General features: G+C 39.5%; 2 protein-coding genes across 15 annotated transcripts in view; one reads left to right on the forward strand and one right to left on the reverse strand.

Annotated features, from left to right (window-relative positions):
- Positions 1-98: 98 nt before the first annotated feature.
- Positions 99-17632, forward strand: kiaa1328 (KIAA1328 ortholog). Of its 2 annotated transcripts, XM_080891505.1 has the most exons (12): positions 108-191; positions 569-604; positions 675-916; positions 2068-2168; positions 2306-2421; positions 6855-6979; positions 8018-8400; positions 8500-8718; positions 8864-8959; positions 9048-9139; positions 9303-9411; positions 14526-17632. In XM_080891505.1, the coding sequence occupies exons 1-12, from the start codon at positions 137-139 to the stop codon at positions 14752-14754; spliced, it is 1803 nt and encodes a 600-aa protein (XP_080747631.1). In that variant the 5' UTR covers positions 108-136; the 3' UTR covers positions 14755-17632. The 2 variants fall into 2 exon arrangements, with proteins under 2 accessions (XP_080747632.1, XP_080747631.1); XM_080891506.1 differs by lacking the exon at positions 569-604 and having other exon boundaries at positions 99-191.
- Positions 17633-17741: 109 nt separating this feature from the next.
- Positions 17742-22730, reverse strand: part of celf4 (CUGBP, Elav-like family member 4) — a 91309-nt gene continuing 86320 nt past the window's right edge. For all 13 annotated transcript variants that reach the window (XM_080890490.1, XM_080890489.1, XM_080890493.1 and 10 more), the window contains one exon: positions 17742-20211. The gene's annotated coding sequence lies outside the window, so the exon portion shown is untranslated. The remainder of the gene's footprint in view (positions 20212-22730) is intronic.

Here is a 22730-nt window from a genome sequence, read left to right on the forward strand (position 1 = left end):
ACGGACATGAATTTGCACCAATAGAAAGCCACCCTTCTACAACGCAACCAATGAGATTTTTGCTTGTAAGAGAAAGGCGGGACATCTATTCCTTAGCAACGCTTGGCTCCCTGGGAGTGGTGGCGGTTGATTCAACATGGCGGCAGCAGCGAAAAGAAGTGAAAATTCGGGGATATTTTGGATGAATGGCGGTACGCTGACTTTTATCGAGCTACATTAGCCTTATCCAACACTTCACAGTTGTATATATCTTACAGGAAGACATAAAGCTTTTCGAAGTAGAGTTATAGTGTTACTTTTACGTCCGTACTAGAAAGTTGTTTTCTCTGAGGAAGTGAGAGAGCTTGTAGCTAATTATAGTTAAGATAAAGACTGCTCACCTAACCACTTATTTCAAGTTGATTTTGGATAGTTTGTTATTGATGATAACGGTATTCATGCTACCTCTTACACTGAGTTAGTCCTGCTAGGTCTCCCAATACAGAACAGAGCAAAAATAACACTGTAAAAGCCATCTGCAGCTGTTTAATTTGAGTGTCTCCATCCTCTTTTTGTTATGCCCACACAGTGTCAGATGATGAACGGCCTTTGGTGTTTATTCCTGGTGAGTCCAGTGATAAACAGTAAAACTTTATATAGAGTGGCTCTTATTGTTGTCTTCTTAACATCCTCAGGGGTGGACGGAGAAGTGACGTCTCAGGCCCCTTTTAACCTGAAACCACTCAGTACCAGTACATCCAAGAAAAGAGGCCACAAGATGGGAGTGAAGAGCACTTCTGACTGCAAAAAACAGGCCAAGCAAAGGAGAGAAGTCAAAAACCAAAGTGATCACTCAGGGGTTTATACTAAGGAGGACGTGTCTGTTCACCACAATGCTGCTGTGATGACACCTCAGACTTTTCTTCCGGTTTCACAGGTATCATAGGATTTTTTTCGGCTGAACTTTTTTGATTAAATGGCAATATGTAATGCACTGAATTTAAATTCGTATAGTGCTTTTTTTGGTCTCAAATAAACCCACTGTCCACTTCATTAGTGACGCTTTGCTAGTATCAGGTTGAACACCCTTTTGACTTCTGAACTGCCTTAATTCTTTGTGGCATAAATTCAACAAGGGGCTAGAAAGATTCCTTAAAGATTTTTGTCCATATTGATGTATTAGCATCACACAGTTGCTTCAAATTTGCCACTTGCACATCAATATTGTCAATCTCCAGGTTCGCCAAAACCCAAAGGTGCTCTTTTGCATTGTGAGCTGGTGACTTTTGGGGCTATTTGAGTAGTGAACTCCTCATCATGTTCATGAAATCAGTTTGAGATTATTTGAGCTTTGTGACATGTCATGTGACAGAAGATAGTACACTGGTCATAAAAAGATGGACATGGTTAATACTCAGGTAGACTTTAGTGTTACACCAAAGCCATCATGCTAATACAATGCAGGATGGATTCATTCTTTAATGTTATTTACTCCAAATTCTCAGACTACCATCTGGATACCACAGAAAAAATCAATACTCATTAGACCAAGCAATGTTTTTAAATCTTCTATTGTCCAATCTGATGGTTTGAAATGAAGCAGGTCAACTAGACCAGCGGTCCCCAACCTTTTTTGTGCCACGGACCGGTTTACACCCAACAATATTTTCACGGACTGGCCTTTAAGGTGTCGCGAATAAATACAACAAAATATAACTAGTACTGGTACCGAAAAAAGAAGATTTATTCATAACACACGTGAAAAGACCCAGGAAAACCAAGTTAACAATAAAAACGATAACAAAATAACGCTGAAAACTGATAAAAACCCTGAAAACCATACATTTCACACCTGAGCCTCAACTCTCGCGGCCCGGTACCAAACGACTCACGGACCGGTACCGGTCCGAGGCCCGGGGATTGGGGACCGCTGAACTAGACTACATGAATTGCTGTCATATGATTGGCTGAACCTAACAAACAGATGAATTTGTTAAATATAGTGGCCAGTGAGTGTATATAGAAACAGTACTGCTACTCTTTATTATTAAATCTGTATGTTTAACTCTTACTCTCATATTCTTAAAGGTAATTTCTGAAGTCAGCAAAGCAAAGAGTGAGGTCTGTCTGAAAGACCTTTGTCCTGAAGATAAGCGACGAATTGCAAATCTCATTGAAGAACTGGCTAGGTATCCAACGTTATTATCTTTTATGAATTTAACAATTTATAGTGATGGAAATTAAAATGTATTTTATTAACTCCTCATATGTTTTCCTTCTTTTTTTATTTTATTTTTAAATTGTCTTTTGTTTCCCTGTTCTCTAGAGTGAGTGAGGAGAAAGAAGAGTCGGTGCGGCGTCTGAAAGATGAACAGGGAAATTTTGAATGCAAGATTCAGCAGCTAGAGCAACAGAACCAAATCATAGCACAGGAAAGGGAAAGTATCCTTTCAAAGCAAGCAGACAGCTGCAATGTATAATGCCCTGCTTTTCCTAATGGGCCATATGAAGTGAATTTTTTTTTTTTTTAAGTGAAATGATAAGGCTGTGGATGCTCTTTTGAGAGCTGCATTGGGTTATGTTTATAATCAGTGAAAGCAGATCTGCTCATCTTGTTCTGTTTGAATGTTTGTCAGACAACTTGACCTTCTTTAATGATGTTTGTTTAAACTATTTTGGAACATGCATCTTCACGTGATAAGGCTGCTGCAAAGACACCAAAAAGGAGTTATTGTGCTAAAGCTGATGTTTAAAAAACCCCAAAAGTAAAATGTATTTAAGAAAAGACATTTCATAAAGCCAACACCTTGTGGCTCATTATGGTATTTACTGTATATGATTGTATTGTGTGTGCTGTTCAAAAAGAAAGTCTGCAGGGGGCAGTGTTGTCTCAGGCAAGGCTATTTACAGTCTTTGGGCAAGAACCTTCAATCTGATACAAAAGGCAGAGAAGTAGAGCAGATGAATTTATATTACTTGATGTCTGCTGCAGTTGTCTTTTGCGAGTGCTTGTAGCTTATCCGCTGTTGTGTACAGAATCAATTTCATGGTTGGAGCCGTGCCCTAAACCATCTAAATCATCTTATCATCCAAAGATGAATTTTCATATTCACAGAGAAGACCACAGTATTTGCTTTTTACCGTGTTTTTTTGTCACCCTCCCATACTATTCAGTGTTAGAGAATATCTCTCAGTTTCTCCTGTAGAAAATGAGATCAGACAGGTCAACAGCTGATTCTTGTTGGTCTAACATGTCTAACGGTGCTAGAGTTGTAATGCTACACCCCAATCTGCTGTCTTCATAACAATTCTGCTCAGGTCAAACTAGAGTATGGCCAGCAGTCAATTTAGGTTAAAAACACTGCGAAATATGAAGAGTAATTGACCCGGCTGGTAAATTGCACAATTGGCAACGGCGGCAGGGAAAATTAGGAAAGCACAACTCAATTAAAGGCACTTTGGCTTGGAGACTTGGCATTTACACCAAACTTCTAAACTCCATTAAAAAGGTATTTGAGAGGAAAAAGTGTTCGGATCCAAGCACCTCCGGGGGGGAGAACGTAGTCTTTTAAAGTGTGTGCAAGAGTCACGAAGGCTCTTCTCAGGCAGAAGGTTTCGGCACTTCTCCGAAAGGTTAAGGAGACACCAAAGGCAAACACACTGAATGAGAGTCTTGTCAAGTCTAATTCCATTACGCCTTAGCTTATCTTATCTCACCAAGATTCAGGGATGTCAGGGGTATAAAGAATGTAGGACTATACCTTAGCCCCAAGCCAACTAGGATGAGAAGGAAAAGTACCCTTGATATTTGGGATGTTCAGCTGACATTTGGAGCTGACTGGCACACAGGGCTGAATTTGTGTTTCAGATAGAAAGTATGCTTTTTTACTTCAGGGCATGTTGGCACGAGCACAAGTCAAGGTGGCGTTAGTAACATGGTATACTGTTTTACTTTCTGTATCCAGAACAAGGCACAGCAGGTGCTACATGTAATGCCACTTATTGAGCTGAAACAATTGGAGGGAATCCTGAGGCCATGGAGAGAGGGACACAACAGTTCTGCTGCGTGTTACTAAAATGGCATTTGATAGAGGAATGCATTGGCATTGGCATTCCTCTATCACAGGAGTGCTAAATCCATTTCTGGCCTTAAAGGTTTTGATGTGTGACATTTACAATGCGGAAATCTAATTTTATCAAGTGTGCTTTTTGTGATAAGCATACATCAAATGCTTGCTTTTGGATAAATTCAAATTTGTTATGTTTTAGGGGTTATGATGATTTTTGGTCTTGTTGTTGTGTAACTCACCTTTTATTCTTGGAAGTAGTGCAGTAGTCCTTTACAATAAATTACTACCTACCAGTGGGTAAATACGACAGCTTTATATTTGAATATATAGCCATTCTTTCTGCAGGAGTATAATAAAAGTGAATGGAACCAGTTGTGAGCCTAATGTAAAATAAATAATGCTTAATAAATGTAATATTTTTTTTATGGACCTTGTGTTTTAAGCTTTGGTAGGTGTGCCATTTGACATATTCCATAGCCACCAGCCAGTTTGTACTGATGCCAGGTCGTGCATCTGTGCCTCAGAACTGCTATTGCTTTAGAGTTCTGATCAATGAGTCTCGAAGATGCCTGAGAATGGTTTTCTTCATCTTCACTCTTGGAAATTTCCAGACATTTTCTAAAATAACTGTAAGATGATGTGTGGAGTTGTGTATTGGTTTATTGTGAGATTTGGCATTCATGTCTCTTTTTCAGATTCAGCAGGATTGAAGCAGTAATGTAAACCGTCTCCTTCTATTAATTCCCCGCCATTTCTTCCTTACACACATTCATACTCTCACACATATTCACACATCCGTCTCCGCCCCCATACCTCTCACATTCCAGCTCAGGCTCAATCTGTTTGGCACACTGTGCTAAAGCAGGTTTTAAAATATTCCCCCCTCCTGTGCAAATTTGTTCCACCTTGAAGTGGATTTCATTATTTCATTTGAGCCTCGGCCTGACAGGGAAGTGAATCATTTTGACAGACCCCGTCTGAAGCCTCTTCAACCCAAGCCCTTGATTCGGAGTATTTTTGGAGCAGGGGGGAGGAGTAAGTCATTGTTGGCACGTTGCAGCTCTGATGTAAACTAGGGGCTTGCTGAGAGCTTGGCCCCCATTGGCTGATGTCCAAGGCTGTAGAGAAAGCATGTTTAGTGTAGCGACTGGCTGAGAAGTGGAATCTTATCAGTGTTGCGCCACTCGGTTCAGATTACCTAGCACTTGCTATCCAGGGACTGCATTACCCTGTCAACACATTAACACATGTTATGTTCATCTATGCACTGGGATGATATGATGCTGCAGCCTGCTTGGGTGTTCAGCACAGATGGACTTTGCTTGTGTGTTTTAGATTGCGTGTGGTCTCTGCTTTGTATGCCGACATAAAGTGGGAATTGCCTTATATTGTGGTAAAATATGCATTTAAAAGAAAAACAAACCCTGAACACACCACACATTACCTTGGATTTCAGTGAGGTTTAGTTGTATAAGCATGTTCACTATCTCCCCTTTAGGACTTTTATTCATGCTGCATAAATAGACCTCCCAACACAGGTTTACATGATGTGATGTCCTTGTGATGTCCTTAAGTTCTGTGTATGGAACTGCTTCCATGGAGATCAGTGAGGCGGTAGAGGAGCCCTAGTTAGACGGAGGGTTCAATCAAAACATTTCCTCGCATTTTTCTAGTGTTTATGGAAGCTGTTGCATTGCTTTTGTCTGGTGTCTGGTCCTCAATTCAAAGTCGTCACCGCTCTCTTCTCTTTCCCTGTGTCTCATTTCCACAGCCTGATTGAAGTCTTCTAACAACCAAAGTGTTTTCTTATGGAGTGTTCTGCCAACTATTCCTTCAATAAGACTCTTCTTTGAACTTTGATTTTCTCTTTAAAATGAGGGTTTCTTTTCCAAATGGATGCTGAGAAACTCATCAGCTGGGGGAGCAGGGGCACCATCATAAAAAGATATGGCCTAGAGGAACACACTTTATGGTCAGCTTGGGTGGGAGTGTGTGTACTACTTGCTTTATTGTAGTGTTTGTGTGCGGGCTGTTTACAGTGCAGGTGGGGAATTTGTGCTCTCGTGTCTTGCTGTTTTTATGTTTGTACTAGAGAGTCAGATTGACAATGATTATTGAATGTGTGCGAGTATGTCTGTGTGCAGTCTCTCCATTCTCATGCTCATTATCTTTGTATGTGCGGGTGTGGTGTGGTGCTGCCACTGTCATTAGTGGGGCTCCTGAGGCGCAGCAGTAGTCCCGCTCCAGATTAGTTTTCTTGTGTCTGCCAGCTCTCTGTCTGGCAGATAGCCTGGCGTGGCATTGCCCAGCTCAGCTCAAAACAGCTTGGCCCTGCCCAGATGGTGAAAGCTCTGTGCCACAACAACAACTTTGATTTTGCTGGACACTTCCCTGTCTCTGTTTTCAGCTTTGCCTTTTCTCTACTTTTCTGGTCCAATGTGTAATTGATTACGGAAACAAGGTTTTAATTCAGATTGTCGATCTAAATGCAGCATCTTCAAAGTAGCACAGGAGAAACTTTTCTTTTACTAAAACTACTTCTCAGCAAAAATTGAACTCATCAAAGAGCTACACGTTAGGGATTTGTAAGATTTATTTATTTATTTTGAATGAAAATGAAAACTCCTTCCTATTTGAATCAAATAGTGAAGCCAGAATTTCTTTCAGTCACACAATTTGATGGAACTCACTGCATGATTTCTCAGCCAAATCTGGGGTGGTGGTTATGTTTTACTCTAAGGGTTTCTTTTGTTTCAGTTTAGCTGTTGTTCTACTTTGTTAGTTACTTAACCCTTGGTCCTCCAGGTCTGCAGCAGCAGTACAAAGAGTGCCAGGAGCTGCTTGGGCTCTACCAACAATACATTTCTCAGCAACAGGCAAAGCTCAATCAGTCCATTGCCCAGCTTAGCCAGCCATCAAGTCACAGTAAGGTAAGATATGGGATAAAATGGTTGTGTGTGTGTTATAGGTTATATGTACACACATTTCCTTTTATGTTTCTATTGCAATGGAAAATGCACAATAAAATGACAGCCATTCTCCTATGGGAGCCACATTCAGGCAATAGCCCTGTTTGCCATCAGTCACATACAAAAAAATCCAGTGGAAACACATGCAAGAGGCATTGTTCCATGGCCAAGTGCCATAATAATTTATAACAAATCACTACAGTCCACAGTCACTACCTCAATATGACTACAACCTAGTAAAAACTCTCTCAAGGTGACACTTTAAAGGCGAAGATGCCTCTCTGGCTGCAGCCTCTGTATGAATGGATGACTTGGCCAACCTCATTGTCCGCAGTGGCTCTGAATAATGTGTGTTTGCCTGCTCTCTGACCCTCAGCAAATTAGTCAGTCTCTTTCTCAGTCTACTATAAAATGGGCTTTTCTCCTTATGTTTATCTCATAATGTTCATGATCTTTGCTCACCTGTCACTTGTGTTTAGTTGAAAAACACAGGTTTATCCCTTTTATATTATAGCTATACAAGGTCCATGGTGAAATCACCACTTTAGCACAAGAGGATCATCAGTGTCATCATCATATCATTTTCATTACCAGTGTCTACAGAGCATGTGCTCACCTACTACCTTTTATATGAACTGTTCTTTGGTATCTCTTAACTCAGTACACAGCCACAGTAATTATGTGCACAAATGGAAGGAAGTAGACCAAAAAAGATGCCTTGGGTCGCAGCAGCTCACATAGAGTGCAAGTGAAATGTGAGTTCTTGTGAAATTGCTCTTGCAAGCAAATGGGGAGCTTTTACGGCACATAGTAACGCGAGCAAATTAGGTTGCTAAGCGAGGCCTAATTCCGTATTGGTAAATTTCAGCTTTGCAGCCAGCTCTAAATTAAAGTTTTATGGAGCAGTCGAATGTTTTGGCTGAAAAACTCCCATCAGTTTTTCAGAGGCTTCCTTAATGGGCCAAAATACATTAATTGTCCTCTTTGTTCTCTGTCCAGGTGCACAGTAGTGAGGAACTCCCCAATAGGACATCTACAAGCAGAGCTAATAGCTCACTCTTTGATGGCTCATACCTCAGTCACGCTGCTACTGGAGGACCACAAGCTCGAGCATACAGGAATGGTTATGGAAGAAGAGGAGCAGTACGGACATTTAGGAGCACTGCTTGTCTTTCTTGTGATGGACCGTTAAGTCCAACTCATGGGCCAGTAATACAGCATAATTGTCAAAAAATAGAGTGCAGGGGCCCACACTCATCCCACAGATGTGAGTGTTGTGAATGCAGGGATCAAGGCACTGTCTGTGGAACACAGCAGCAAAGAATTCACAGTTCCTCTCGTCTGAGCCACCATGATACCTTTAACCAAGATGAGTGTAAAAGGTACAGTATTCAGCCATACCAGCATTACTTTCCTTTTTTCATGTTGAAAATTTTAGCAAGGCACAAAGGAGATGGCATGTAACATGCATTTGCACATAGGCTCCATAGTGGGAATATCATGGACTCTGGGGCCAAGGAAGCTCTGACCAGGCCTCTGCTGGGTCAGGAGGACTGGGAGGAGAAGAGGCACCAGCTGCTGCTGCAGAAGATGCAGTTAGAGATGGAGAGAGAGAGGCTGCATGCACGCCTGGCAGAGCAGGAGGAAAGGCTCCAGAGACAGAATCAGCAACTACAGCAGTCACATCTTGATTACAAAAGGTAGAACGGTATTTGCTGTTGACGGTAGTTACTTTGGTACATCCATTACGTGTCTGCAATCCTTGGTCTTTTCATATTTTGTGTCATCCTCTGTACTTCAGTTTATACCATTGCAGACTATTTTAACTTGCTATATCTGTGTTAGATTTCAACCAGCTACTCAAGCTGAGGTCAGCTCCTCTAATACTAGGAGTGATGTTACAGAAGTGCAGAATCCTTCGCACCAAGATATACCCTCCAGGTAAAGCAAATTTTGGCATATACAGATATTGCACACCAACCAGACACATGTGAAAGGAACATTAATGCATTTTGTATGTTGTCTACAGTGTGTGTGATGATGCAGGAGTACATCCTGGAGGACAGAGCTTGCATGAAAAGCATCCAGAAACTGTACCTAATCCTCTGAACAATGGCAGTGGTAAGCTTGTATTATCAATTAATCAATAAGTGTTTGCACAGTTTAGCTTGAGACAGGGGAACAGTTTAGCTTGAAATACATATTTTAGCACTCTCATGTATCACTAAAATACCTTGTTAAATTTTTAATAAAAAAAGCAAATATATCCTTTTCTTGACCTCAGAATATTTAAAACAGCCCACAAAGGACATGGCCACATCTCCTGCTGAATCACCTGCAAGCCTGAGGAAGCACACATCAGTATCTGCAATCCAAAAGACTCCAGACACCAGGTAACAAACATCAATAAACAATTTAATAAACATTTATTGTAATAGTTTGTAAGTTCATTAAAGTGCTGTACAATGTTTATAAGGGTGGTCCATTTTTAGCAATTATATTGGATAATGTAGTTCTCAGAAGAACAGTCTGTGTGGTTGAAATATTTATGTTAATGTGTTAAAGTGTTACAGTGTCCAGCATAATATTTTTCCCCTATACTACACAAGAAATACAAAATTTTATGTCATAAAGGTAAATCGATCAAATATTAAGTAACTAAAGGTTTAAAGTAAATGTAGTGGAGTAAATGCTATACCCCTTTTTAGACTCGCCCATGATTTGTGTATCGCTGGGCTGGGGTAGCTGCTGTCTGCTCCAGCAATCATTACAAAAAGTCAGCCAAATTTAAAGATTGTGGCAAACTAAACAAGCAGTTCATTTGCATATCTTGACAGCTTTCATTTGAACAATTTCTTAGTTTGTTTGTGCTGCTGTTGTGTAAAATGCACCAGTGGTGGGTTGGAGCAGCTGAAAAGTAGCTTTTCTTCACATTTAATCTAACTGAACATTTGGTGTGTTGTAGGACTTATTGGTATACTAACTGTAAGAAAAAACACTTCTCATATGTGAGAGTACATGATCACTGAAAAAGCCTTCACTGACCCCAACAGGCCAGCAGTTAGCCAGTCAGGGTCCCCAACATACTTTATTATTATTATTATTATTATTATTATTATTATTATTATGTATTTATTTATTAACTGACCCGTCGCCATCAGGCCACCAGTTATGGTGAATCTTGTGCCAGCAGATTTGTGATTTAAAAACATATATGAAAAATCAACACAGTTCAAACATCTGAAGGATGTAAGAAGTCATGAATCTGTGTTTATCTAAAATTCTGAACTGAGGGTCCTCGGGTTAAGGAATGTTTTCCACAAGGATTTATGGGTGAAATAAAGGTAGCAGCTTAGAAACTAGGTGATAAATTGGAGTGTTTTATTAGTGGTCCGTGGCAGCGAGTGTCTTTTCCTCCTGTTTCCAACAAAAAGATTACAGCAGATTTAGAATATAAGTATTTAATGTTTTTTTCCTGGGCTTGCTGTTGCTGCAGTGTTTGTGGTTAAATGATGACTTTTCTTAGTCTAGCTAACTTTTCGAGCTGCGAGAAGCTAATTGAAGCTTTTTACTGGGCTAGCTAGTGCTGCGGCCAGCCTGTCAGGAGACATGCTGCGTTCCATTAGTCGTCCTAGCAGGGATCCTGCAGCAGGTGTAATTGAACAGACTTCTGGATACACCCCCCCCCCCCCCCCCCCCCCCCCCCCCCCCGTCCGCTCAGCCACAGAAATGAGACGAAGAAAGCAGAAGTGAGGGAGAGATGTTAAAAGTGTGTTTGAGGGTGAGAGCATTGGATAAAGTGAAAAAATGGGAAGCGAGGAAAGGTAGAGCAGGTTCAGATGGATAGTAGTGGAAACGGTGAGAAAGATGTAAGAAGGGGGGAGAGGGGATTTGAAGATAGGGATGAATCACTGAGTGCAAGCATTTCCTAAAAATGCAAAGGACTCTGTACATGGAATAGTAATTAACCTGACTGTGTGTTGTCTTAATGCGTGTGCAATGTGCATGTTCAGTTGGACTCCAAGGCCACAGTGGAATTAAATGCAAAAAAAATATCAGATGCTAAAAAATAATTTGTGATTCTGCACAGCTTTCCTTTAAAGCCATTATTATTTCCACACTGGAGCAATTCTTTTCTGTAATGTCAGATTTCCTCTACCTTGTTGTAAATGCAGTGGTAGATAGCAGATACACTAGCTGTGAGACAGCCTCCCCCTCCTTGTTTTGAAGGATAGTTCTTCAAAACACCTTGAAGTTTCCAACTTCTGACGATTAACTCTTAAATAAAGCAGCGCCTGGTCCAAGTTGAACTGTGAGCTCTAGCAGATGCCCATTAATTCCAGCAGGGGATCTGGAGTATCAGATCTTATTACCATTCATTTTCACCTCCAAAGCCTATTAAAATTGTTCTACTCTTAGATACACAATGTCTTCTTTCTTTTTCTTTTTTTGTGCCAGTAATGAGGAAGTCTGTGTCTCAGATGCCTTTTGTGGTTTTCTTGCAACATGGTTTTTTTCATGTGCATCTTTTCAGATATTTATAATCCTTTGGTAATCCACTGAATCGTATTAGACATATGTCTTTCCCTTAGCTGGTGTTCAAAATACCGAGAATAAAAATAGTTGTAAAAGAATTCAGTGAATGAAGTGAAGGCAATATGTTGTTGCTCTGAGCTCATCAGAAACCTGTCAGAGCGGCCTGACTTTAGCAGATCAGTAATGTGTGGTTTGGTGCTAGTTTTCAAAAATACTTATTTTCATCTGTGTGTGTGTGTGTGTGTGTGTGGGGGGGGGAATCTTTTATAGCTTTGGTTAGTGAATCATGGGAACAACCACATCAAGTTTTGATATTTGAGGTTGTTTAAAGAAAGAATGGCTTTATTATCACTATTAAACTTGTTTTATTTAAATATCTTTAAAGATAAAACAAACAAACAAAACAAAACCAAACAAAAAAATCTTACTGAAAAATTCCCCATGTTACCTGAAGCGTTCTCCTTCACTTGGCAACAAAATAGTTCTTGTAACCATCTAATCTTAACCAATTCGATGTTGATGTGCAAATCGCACAACCAAACTGAGGTTAACATTAAGTGACCTTTTTAATCCTTTCATGAATCCTGTGCTAGTTAGTAATGAGACAGTTCCAGCGCACGCCGCCCATCTCATCTTGATCCTTCCTGCCATTGCCCGCCTGCTATTGATTGGCTGGGAAATTGACATGCGGGATATACACAGTGGCCATTATAGGTTTTTTATCTTACTGTTTGGACTGCAAATGAAAAGAGGCACCGGGGCGAGATGGCTATCTTTAATGAAAGAGAAAAGCCAAACAAGCAGTGAAAGTTATGAGTGGGAAGGAGGTGGTGAGTAGCATATGCTGAAGAAGTTTTCTGAAAATTTTTATCTGGCCTCATGGAGCTAGAAAAGAGAAACAGAAGCTCTGTAACTGATAAATTGGGGAAAATAAAGTCCAGTAGTTGTGTTTTTTATTTTTTATTTTTATTTTTTTATTGTACTCTGAAGACTTCTTGGTGTACGAGTTTGAAGCATTTAAAAAGTATTTGAAAGCAGAGCAGCGCACATCTACTGTTTCACAGTAGTCATTATAACACGTTTTTAAATTTCAAAATCAAGATTAAACTTTGTCCGAGTCTCCTTTCTGTTACATTTCCTGTCCTAAGGATAAAAGTACTAAATGCTTTATGTTGACAACGTGATGTCTTCAGATGCTCTCAAAATGACCCGACATTCCAGGTCCAAGACCTTATTTTTCTCTTTTTAAAAAAAAAAACAGTGACAGAAACGTGTGTTGCTGCTACTGCTGTCCATGTATTTTATCTGTAAGCACACAGTAAAAATGATTCTGCCAGGACTCCCTTGGGAGATATAAATATCCATCATCAATTCACAACTTTACTTCATGCAAACTGGAGCCAAGAAATGAAGTTCTTTGTCGCACCGTATACCCCCTCTGAAAATCTATTGGCATTCTTCTCTTTGGCCTTCATGCAATCTCTGTGCCAGCAGCCCTCCCTCGCCCTACCCATTGCCACCCCCCAATACTGCTGCCCAAACTATACCCCCTACCCCCCGCACTACCCTTGTTATAGATTGTGACCGCCGGTAAGTGATGCATTATTCATTACCAACATGTCGTTTGTTGATGGATGGCTGTTTGAGAGCCCTGTCCGTTAAATAAATCAACAAATAAAAATGCAAATTCTCACATTTCGAGCGAAGCAACCCAGCCAAAGTCCCTCCCCCACATTCCCTCTCTGCCTCCATCTCTATCCACAAAGCAGCAGTCATTTCCAGACTCTCTCTTACAAGCGGGCGCATACACACTCCTTCTCACTCATGCTCTCAGACTTTCTCCTCTTTTCTCCTTTGCTGTTGACAGGCAGGAGACCAAATGAGGAAGACAGATTTACTTAGTTGAGCTTCTTTTCTTGTGTTTTTTTCTTTCTTCCCCCAATCAAATCCCTTTGCTCAAACATGTACATACATGAATTCATGTTGCTAAAGCAAAATATAGCCCTTTAAAAGCCTTTTCGGCTATTGATATGTGAAGCCTGAAGTTAGTTTGAAAACATGACATATCAAGGTCCATAGTTACGTGTTGAGGAACATAAATGCACCCTGATTGGAAGTTTCACCACTGCGTCTGTGTGCTGACCACCCGCATGCATATCAACAAGTACATCCCAAGGATCGGCCTTACCTGGGAGAGCTGTGTGCAGAGCCGCGCAATGCAAATCGATGCGGCTTTAAACGAGCAGAGAATTATGTTAGCAACATCAGTCGAGCGTGCTTTAAAGAATTCATGTTTTGTATCTGGAATGGCCGTCGTTCGACTGTGTATACACTGAATAATTTATCAAACCAGCCAGACTGAGGGATTGAATCTCTATTAGCTTAATCTCCCCTATTTTGGTTTATTTATTTCACCGCACATTCCCCTCATTTCTATTCCAGGGGAGAAGGCACTGGGTTCTCTCCCCCTTGTTCTCTCACACCTGCAAGAAACTGTGTTTTTCTGCTGGGACGCCCCAGTGGTTTGGACTTGTTAACGCTGCTTGTTAGGGTTCAGTAGGCACTTCACCAAGAAAGATTTGTTAACACTTGTATGAAAATATTTTTTGTTCACCTTTCAGTTGTTAACACAGACCACAAGAAAGCAAAACTCTCACCCAAGTGTTTTGTTTTTTTTCCTTTGTTTTTAGCTCTAACTGGATGTTGCTTTGTACATTTGTGATGTCAGTCTCTCAGCTTGCTCTGTTTATGTGCCCTCATAGTTAAGCAGAATGTAACTGGCAGGCTTTCTGTGTGCATTCCTCTGCTACAATGAAACCACAGTGAGAAAGCTCATTTAAAGTGTTTCCTCTGTACAGGGCTCATAAATGTAGCCTGTGTCAATTCAACCTTTGAAACAAGCTGTGGAGGCTAAAAAAGCAAAATGGGGCGGGGGCTAGAAACCTAACCTAAAGTTTTTCTTTTTTTTCAGGTTGGACTTTTCTCTGGTTGAGTTATTGGATATCTTTAGTCCTGTTTCTGCACCTGAGCAATGCAAGACAACCACTCAAAGAGCCAGAGCATTGCAACACAGACCGGCTCATACTGCCCCCAAATCAGTGAGCCGAACCATGCTTACCCCTGGTGGACCTCGTCCTCAGAGCACTCAGCAAGACCTGGAAGAAAGCAAAATACTAGAAGATATTTTCTTCATTTGCTGACGAAAAAAATGAGGAGCATGAAAAAGATTCAGTCAGCTGTGTCCATTTTTTTTTTTTTTTAAATGTTTTTCATTTAACTTTTTATTGGTTTTCTAAAATCAGAATCAATGTCACACGGTTTGCATAGATTGTGATATTGGTAGAATTTTTTTTAAATACTAATAAATGTTTATTTTTCAAGCCTCGTTTGTAAAAAATTGCCAATATGACATAATTTTCCACTGTGCATCTGGCTAAAGGATGCAAATTTTATAAATCTCTGATTTACTGGAAATATTATACATAGTCGGTTCCATACACATGTGACAACTATCCTGTAGCAGACAGCTGTTGCCATTGTGTAAACCCCAAAGTAACCAGGGGAATCTTATATCAAGAAGTTACCAATCAGCAGTAATTATGACACAACACAGAGTATTTTATTCTAGACTGTGCTTTATTATTGGGCTAAGCTGAGACGCATCATTCATTTAGAATTACAAAAGAAGAGTCCAGGGGACCAGAGAATGGTGCAGTCTGGAGAGACGGGGGCGGGAGCCTAAAGCGTGCTGCCCATCAGAAGCTTGGCTCATCAGGAACCTGGCAAAGCTTAATATGCAACATTCATCACCCCCCTCCATATGTGCTGAAATTGGGAAATAGATTTCCAGAACACTTTGAAAACCACATGAAGTAAAATGTGATTCTAGCAACACTACTGAGCTTTAGAAATAAAAATCACTGATAACAGCACCGAAAAAAAAATGATAGGAACTCAAATTTCTTTTGGATGAAATAGTGCAGTTTTCATTGAATTTAGTTCTCGGTAGAACACGTGAGTTGAACAAGATCAGAGCTCTGTTGAACAAAATGAAGCACAATGGGGAGAATAGGAAGGGAAGGGAATACAGTTTTCAAAAGTTGTTTACAATAAACCAGACATTAGTTCATTAAATATTAGCAGCAACTTATACTGACCTCAAGGCGTCTCTTCTGATTGAACAGTTGATTTAAGATGTGTTTAACTAGGGATTACTATTTCCCCCACTTTGCTTAACGGTGGCATTTTATTTTGAAACGATCTTTTAACAAAGCTTTTCCTTTTTTTTTTTTTTTAAATGAACAGAACAGTATGCATTTATAATTACAAATATACATAAGGCTTTAGTGTTGTACTGCATTGTTGTGAGTAGTTTGCAAGCCACAGGAAAAATGTAGAAGCAGTCTTAGTAGTGGTTAAACTTCCAATACTTGAGCGGTAAGATGTGTCGCGATTCAAGGTTAACGCTTGCAAGAAAACAGATCAGTGTCAGTAATGAGAGCTCAGATCTTGGCTCAAACAGCACAAATAAATAAACAAATAAATAAACAGACAATGAAATAAATAATTCAAATCTGTCTTTGACATCACTTGGTCAAAAGGAGCGTTTTTCTCCGTCATCAAAGAAGTTCTGAAGGCATGGTCCTGCAGACAGGAACAATGATCATCTGTGGACCACAACAGTGGCCCATTCATGTCATATAAAAACTATTTGGTCACGTACCAACTCATAAAAAAATAATGCCATGAAAGCATGCTTATCATTTCAGACATGACTTATAAATAAATATCTAAACAAACAGATAAATGAATAGAACCCATTAAAGTATTTCTTTTTTGTTTTGTTTTTTATAAAATAGGTCAATGTGTGTCTAAGCTCTAACTGAGGTCAATGCTCTCCCTGACTGTATTCTGGATAAATGCCTTGGTCAGGTCCTACAGTTTGTACCGTATCCTAGCGAATATTTTTTTTTGTACCTGGTTTTAATGAGCATTATCATGTTTTCATTCATATATTTTTTTTTAAGTATTTAAATTACTTTATCCAGTCCTTGTAGATAGAAGTAAAAGTCCTATAAAATATGCAAACCTATGTACAGAGGAAAACAGAGCAAAAAAAGAAACAATTTACAGTATATTCATCAGTTTATGTATATATTTATATATATATATTTATATTCAAACTTCCTCTGTTTCTTGTTTTTGAACCACTAAACTTTGTTTTTCACTTTTCTCATGTAAACTTGCAGCTTAAAGTTGGAGCAAATGAAGATGAGCTGGTTGGCATTTGAGTTCTCGCACATCTTTCTGCGTCTGCTTACTTCGTTCGCCGTGGGAACAAAATGACTGATTGCTCAAACAAATCATACGAGAAGCACAGACTGTGATGGCAGTTTTTTTTCTTTCTAATTTTCTCAGAGCAGCGGGGCAGTCAAAAAAGGGCACACAGTGCTGCGATCAGGGACACCAGACATATGATATTTTGCCTCGGATGTTATTGTTAGACAGAGACAGGTCAGGTTGATGAGCTAGAGGTTTCGTACTAATCCACCAAAGTTAGTGGAAGAAAAGAACAAAAAAAGAGATCTCGATGGTCATCTGGTTTAACTGTATGCCACGCTCAGGAGATTGTTAAGTGGCACACACACAAACAGAGGCATTCTGGGATGTGCACTGGTGTCTTTTAGACTCACTGGATTTGGAAGGTAAATGTTAAATTATTCAAACTGCTAAAAAGGTTAAACAGAGACACTGGGGAAATGGCATAATGAGAAGTTTATAGGAAAACTAGTAACAGCACCCAACAGGAAGCATAGTCTTCCAAAGTGTCATATAGCCTTATAAATATTCATATATATAAATATTCATTGAGTAATCTCCACCAGCTCAATAAGTGTTGAATGCAGGGTCTAATAAATCCAAGTCTGTTGACCTTTTTCAGGTTTATAGTAGGTGTTTATACCATTTTTGTAGACTATTATGAGAAACTACGCTAAAGCAATATGAAACCAGCCTCGGTGATACAGCAGGCGTAATGGGTAAATGGTTTTTCACACTTATTGCTTCATTTTACAGTTTCATTAGAGCTTTTATCTTTATTATATATATATATATATATATATATATATATATATATATATATATATATATATATATATATATATATATATATATATATAATTGCATGAAGACTTAACGTAAGGCAATATAACAATTTCTAAAAGATATGCTTCATGTCAAGTATAAATCCTTTTTTTTTCTGTTCAAAGGGAAGCCAGCTCTATGACATATTCATCAATATCACATCTCCTTCACAGCCATTAACCCTCTCAGGCTCAAACTAAGTTTTTGTTGCTAATGCACAAAAGAATACCTGCAGTGGTACTTCTGAGTAAAAATACCTCATAAAATATGTATGTGGGGTAATCAGGTTGTTAGCTTTTAAGTGTTACAAATCTGCAACGCCTGCCTTGAGAGGGTTAAAATCCTCCTCGGTCCAGTAAGCTCAGTCGCATCCCTTATCAAGCCACATTGTGCCCATTTCAGCCCTGATTTTTACCCTTTATTACCTTCCAACTAGTGGAACTTAGTCTCAGGTGCCTTGCACACAACTTGAAAAGTTAGTGCCTGTGCTAGAAGGTTACCTAATCGCATGAATCTACATTAGACCTAAATGCTTTCCCCCCCCCCAAAGACAATGATGGACCAACAGTGCTTGGACAATTTTTGTTATATTTGACATGCACTGAAGCTCTCTACGCAGCTGAAAAAATGATATGGATCAGGCTGTAGTTTTGACATCATAATAGCGCGCTGGCTACTTGCAGTAGTGTGTGTGTGTTCAGTTTTTTTTTCTTTGTTTTCTGAGAGCACAGTGCTTGATGGCAGATTCTGCAGGTGACAAGGCACACCTTGACATGGTGACAGCCCATACGCTACATGCACTTTACTGAATGCAAAAGAGAGCAAGGGTTGTGAGACATTTTCATTTTGGTTCAAGTTTCAAAGAGAAGTTTGTGTGTGTATGCATGTGTGCGTGTGTGTGTGTGTGTGTGTAAGCTCAAAAGATATGTTTGGAATAGAGTCGAAGATAATTGTCCTTTTCCTCTAAAATCATCTAGCCTGATTCTCTTAAAGCCTGCTACTGAGATTGGCTTTTTGCATTTTCAGATAATATGTACACCATATGTGTTTCATCACACATGAATCTTTTTAGCAATATATTGTGTGTCAGCATATAGGTAATCAGAGAAAGGAATGCCTGCAGTTTTGGGAGCTGCCAGATTTGCGATTCTTCCCAAGCAGAGCAATGCTTCAAACTCCAGCTAAAATCTACAAAAAAATTACAGCTCAACATAGTCAGTAGCCGTTCTATATACAGACACACATATATAAAATATGTGCATATAAATACATATATTTGTGATTAATATCTATTTATCCATATATACTGTATATATGAATACATTTGCTTGAATGCCTGTTATACATATATATGTACTGCAAATATAAACAAGTTCATATATTTCAAACATTTCTGATGTTATTCTATCTATGAGGTTAGGATGTCAAGTTAAAAAAGATAAGGCTGTGATACAGAGCAGCCCCTCCCATGCACTCGCCATCCCTCCCGAGACAAAATGAGAAGAGAAAAAAATAAACATTTTGAGTAATTGTAAACTAGCGAAGTGAGAGACCCCATTTGGTCATCTGAAATAGTTTTGCCTGTATTCAAAAAGCATATCAGCAATATATATGTATATATACATGTGTTGTATATATTCGTAATGTACACTTCTTTTAAGTGCAACTCCCCAGCCACGCTGGCTGACAGAGATGCAGTGGTCCGAGTATATTAGAGCTACAAGTCCTCAGCAATAAAAATGTTTGGTCTTTTGGTCCCTAAAACAACTAAGGAATGATGGATAAGACTCCCTGGAGACTGTTGCTATGGCGCTCCTCGGCAACGGTATCCCCTGGAAACGGACAGGCACTCCGAGCTAAAGATGGCCATCCCAAATCGAAGCCAATCTGTGTCGTGAAAATGTCACATTCCTACTTAAGTTCTCTCTCAGAGAATTTGTCCCTTCTTGTTTCAAATCTTAAAAATTGGTCTTCAAAACTCAATTGCTCCACACTATCTTAATGAAAGATCTCCTACGGCAATCCGCTATTATGTTTTTTGTTTGTGGTTTTTTTTTGTGGTTGTTTTTTTTTTTTTTTTTTTGTTATTTTTATTTTTATTTTCAAAGTTTTGTTCTTGTTGGACTTTTGACATCCGTATTCCTTTCAAGAGTTCAGCGGGGTTGGTCATTGTAAGGAGGTTTGATGTAGTTTCTTTTACTTTTTTCTCCTCCTTTCTTTGTTCAAGTAAAAGTTTTTGTGGTCCAGAAAAGGTAGCTGTCATTCAAGCAGGGTTTTGTGGGGAAAGAAGTGTGTATATGTGTGCAGAAGAGGGGAAAAAAAGTCCTGGGGCTAACCAGGCTGGTACAAATTCACTCTGAGTTCCAAAGTTTTAGTACATCCAAAAAGGAGGTGTCCTTGACTCGGTCATCGCTCTCTCTCTCTCTCCTCTGTTTTCTGAAGCAGCCTCAGTGGTCCAGATGTTGAGTTTGCACTCAGTGGTGGGTAGCAAATAATCAACAGCTCAACAAAACCTGAAAAGCACAGAAGAAAAAGGGACTGTTTGAGTAAAGGAATGTGTGGAGAAACAACACAAGGTTTCACGTTTTGCACCTCGATGCATTGATGCTTGCACTTTTCCACAGGATAGCCACTGGCTCGAGCTTTTCTGCAGATTGCTTAGGTTCCTAGAAGTATCCCACGAAAACTGCACTTTGATACCAGCAGCTGTGGGGTTTGAAGGTGTGTCTAGCTTTGCGGTTCATTTGTGCACTTGCTTGGATCTGATTTAGATAATTGAATGAGACAGCTAGGTCGCTTGCCGTTGAACTTTCATTACACATTTCTACATTATACCGGAAAACAAGAAAAATGACGGAGAGATATTTGCTTTGATTTTTAAATTAATTTTTCTTTGGAAGCAATGACGTCACCAGTGTTGTGTGTTCCTTCTCTGTTGATTTTTGCTGTATTTACATGCAGATGGAGCGGTGCAGAATACTTAACAGGACACCTGCCTCTCTAAAGCGTCTTAGCCAGCACTAAGACTCTAAGTCCTGGTGTGGATAAACAAAGATCATTTTGCTGAGACAATTTTCAAAACAAATCAGTGCTCATCCTGCAGTGAATTAATCTGGCTTCCTGGCTGCAGCTCCGTTGTTATCTTCTACGCGATGAAACAAATTTTTCGTTTCTATTAAAAAACAAACTCTTCAATCCTGTTTTTGAAATGGTGAAGGGATTCTAATCGAGACACACCTTACCGTGTCATTAGATGTTAAATAAGAGTACTCTAGCTTGCTGTTGTGCCAACAGTGTGTTATTATTCTATTTTATTCTATTTTTATTTTTTTAGATGATAATACCAATAGTAAAGCTGGTGATGCAAGTCGAAAAGCAGCTCGCTAATCAGTTGAGAGCGTAATGATGCTCTGGGAAAAAAAAAAAAAAGGAAATCAGAAGATGTTTTCTCCAACATTCAGTTTAAAAAAATCATTTTACATATCAAAAGGAGTGGCGGCACACATTTGATGACAAATTCATATGAGATTGCTCTTCCACCTGCAGTGATTTGCCTCAGGACACTGTCTGGTATGGTTCAGTTAGTTTGTGAGTGGGTGATAAGTTGCCCTTGAATGAAGTCATCAGTAGTGAATGAACGACACAGCCTAAACTCTCCATCACACAGATGAAGGGAGGAGACAAAGAGGAACAGCACAATTACCTGCCTGAGGGGTAATAAATGCCTCTCCCTTGGAAGCACTTTCTTCCCTGTGCAACATGCTGAACCATTTACCAATTATCTTTTACCTACGAGGTAACATACAGGGTCATTTACTGTAAAGTCGTTCTGCAAATAGAGGAGGCTACTTTTTTCGGCCAGCCTGGAAGCTGACATCAAAACAAGGTTTCACTTTCAGTATAGATAGACACGTCTTATGGTTCACAATTACATTTAACATCTTATATTCTCAATATGTTTTAACTAGTCTGCTTTGCCCCCTGTGTGTGTGGGACATTTCCGTTAGCGCTGTGCATCACAGCACTCTTGTTTTCAGCGAATGATGCACGGAGCTAAGAGTGTTTTCCGCCGAAGAAGGCGATGTGAGTGACACTTGTTTGCCCAAGAACACACGGCGCTCTGGCGAGAGTGTTGTTAGGTGTGTGTGCTGCACGTGAGGCACTGTAACACAGCTGTCAGCAGGTTAAAGCTGCAGGAGTTTTAGACAATGCAGTCGCTGCTGAAATTCCCTGAAATGTCACGTTTCACTCTCAGCTTGTCTTGGGAAATATCTGCATGTGACTAATGATAACAAAAAAAAAAATCATTATTGTCATCTTCAATAAAGGGTAAGACAACAGCTGCAAAATTTCCTCTTGTTCTTTAGCAGGAAAAACGATTTAATCATTTCACTGTTCAATGAAAACATGAGCATGCTCAGTGAGTGCTTTCATGCACAACAGTGAACACAATTGGGGATTAAAACGAAGAGTTTCTCAACGAGGCTGAATCAGAGGATCACAAGATACTGAAAAAGCTGAAAACTGATGTTGATGCTTCTGCATTAAAAGCATTTTGTGTAGTGGAAATCATTACTACTGTACAAGTATACCAGTGCATCATCCAAAAACGTTTTGACTATCATGTAAAGATAAAAAACAAACAAAACATTTTTAACATGAAGAGGAATAGTCCTTGAATCAAAATCTCTAATTGTCCTGCATGGATGCTGCATTCTCTGAGGTAAATAGTAGAAGTGTAAAAGCTTCTCAGATGGTATAGGTTTGTAAATGCTTTTGTACATCACATGGATAACTTGAACATCTGAGACTTGGTGGTAGTGAATGTTACAAAGAGGTTTTGAAGCAACATATGCTGCCATTCAATTGTCTTTTTGAGATAAGGCCTTGTTTACATCCTCACTAAACCCCATTCTGCGGGTATTACAACAGCGTTGCTTCATATTAAGAGCAGCTATAACTACCTGTATACAGTCTAGGCCTGTCAGTTCTTTTTTCAAAAATTTATGAAACAAAAGACAGCGGATTCTTG

Source organism: Rhamphochromis sp. 'chilingali' (genome assembly GCF_963969265.1).
Source record: "Rhamphochromis sp. 'chilingali' genome assembly, chromosome: 9".
Lineage (NCBI taxonomy): Eukaryota > Metazoa > Chordata > Actinopteri > Cichliformes > Cichlidae > Rhamphochromis > Rhamphochromis sp. 'chilingali'.

What these genes read in the sequence shown, in the direction of transcription:
- kiaa1328 (XM_080891505.1), top strand. Translation starts at nt 137, where the DNA reads ATGGCGGCAGCAGCGAAAAGAAGTGAAAATTCGGGGATATTTTGGATG. An exon ending in GCCTTTGGTGTTTATTCCTG is followed by an intron (nt 605 to 674) that starts GTGAGTCCAGTG and finishes TAACATCCTCAG; the next exon opens with GGGTGGACGGAGAAGTGACG. An exon ending in CTCATTGAAGAACTGGCTAG is followed by an intron (nt 2,169 to 2,305) that starts GTATCCAACGTT and finishes CCTGTTCTCTAG; the next exon opens with AGTGAGTGAGGAGAAAGAAG.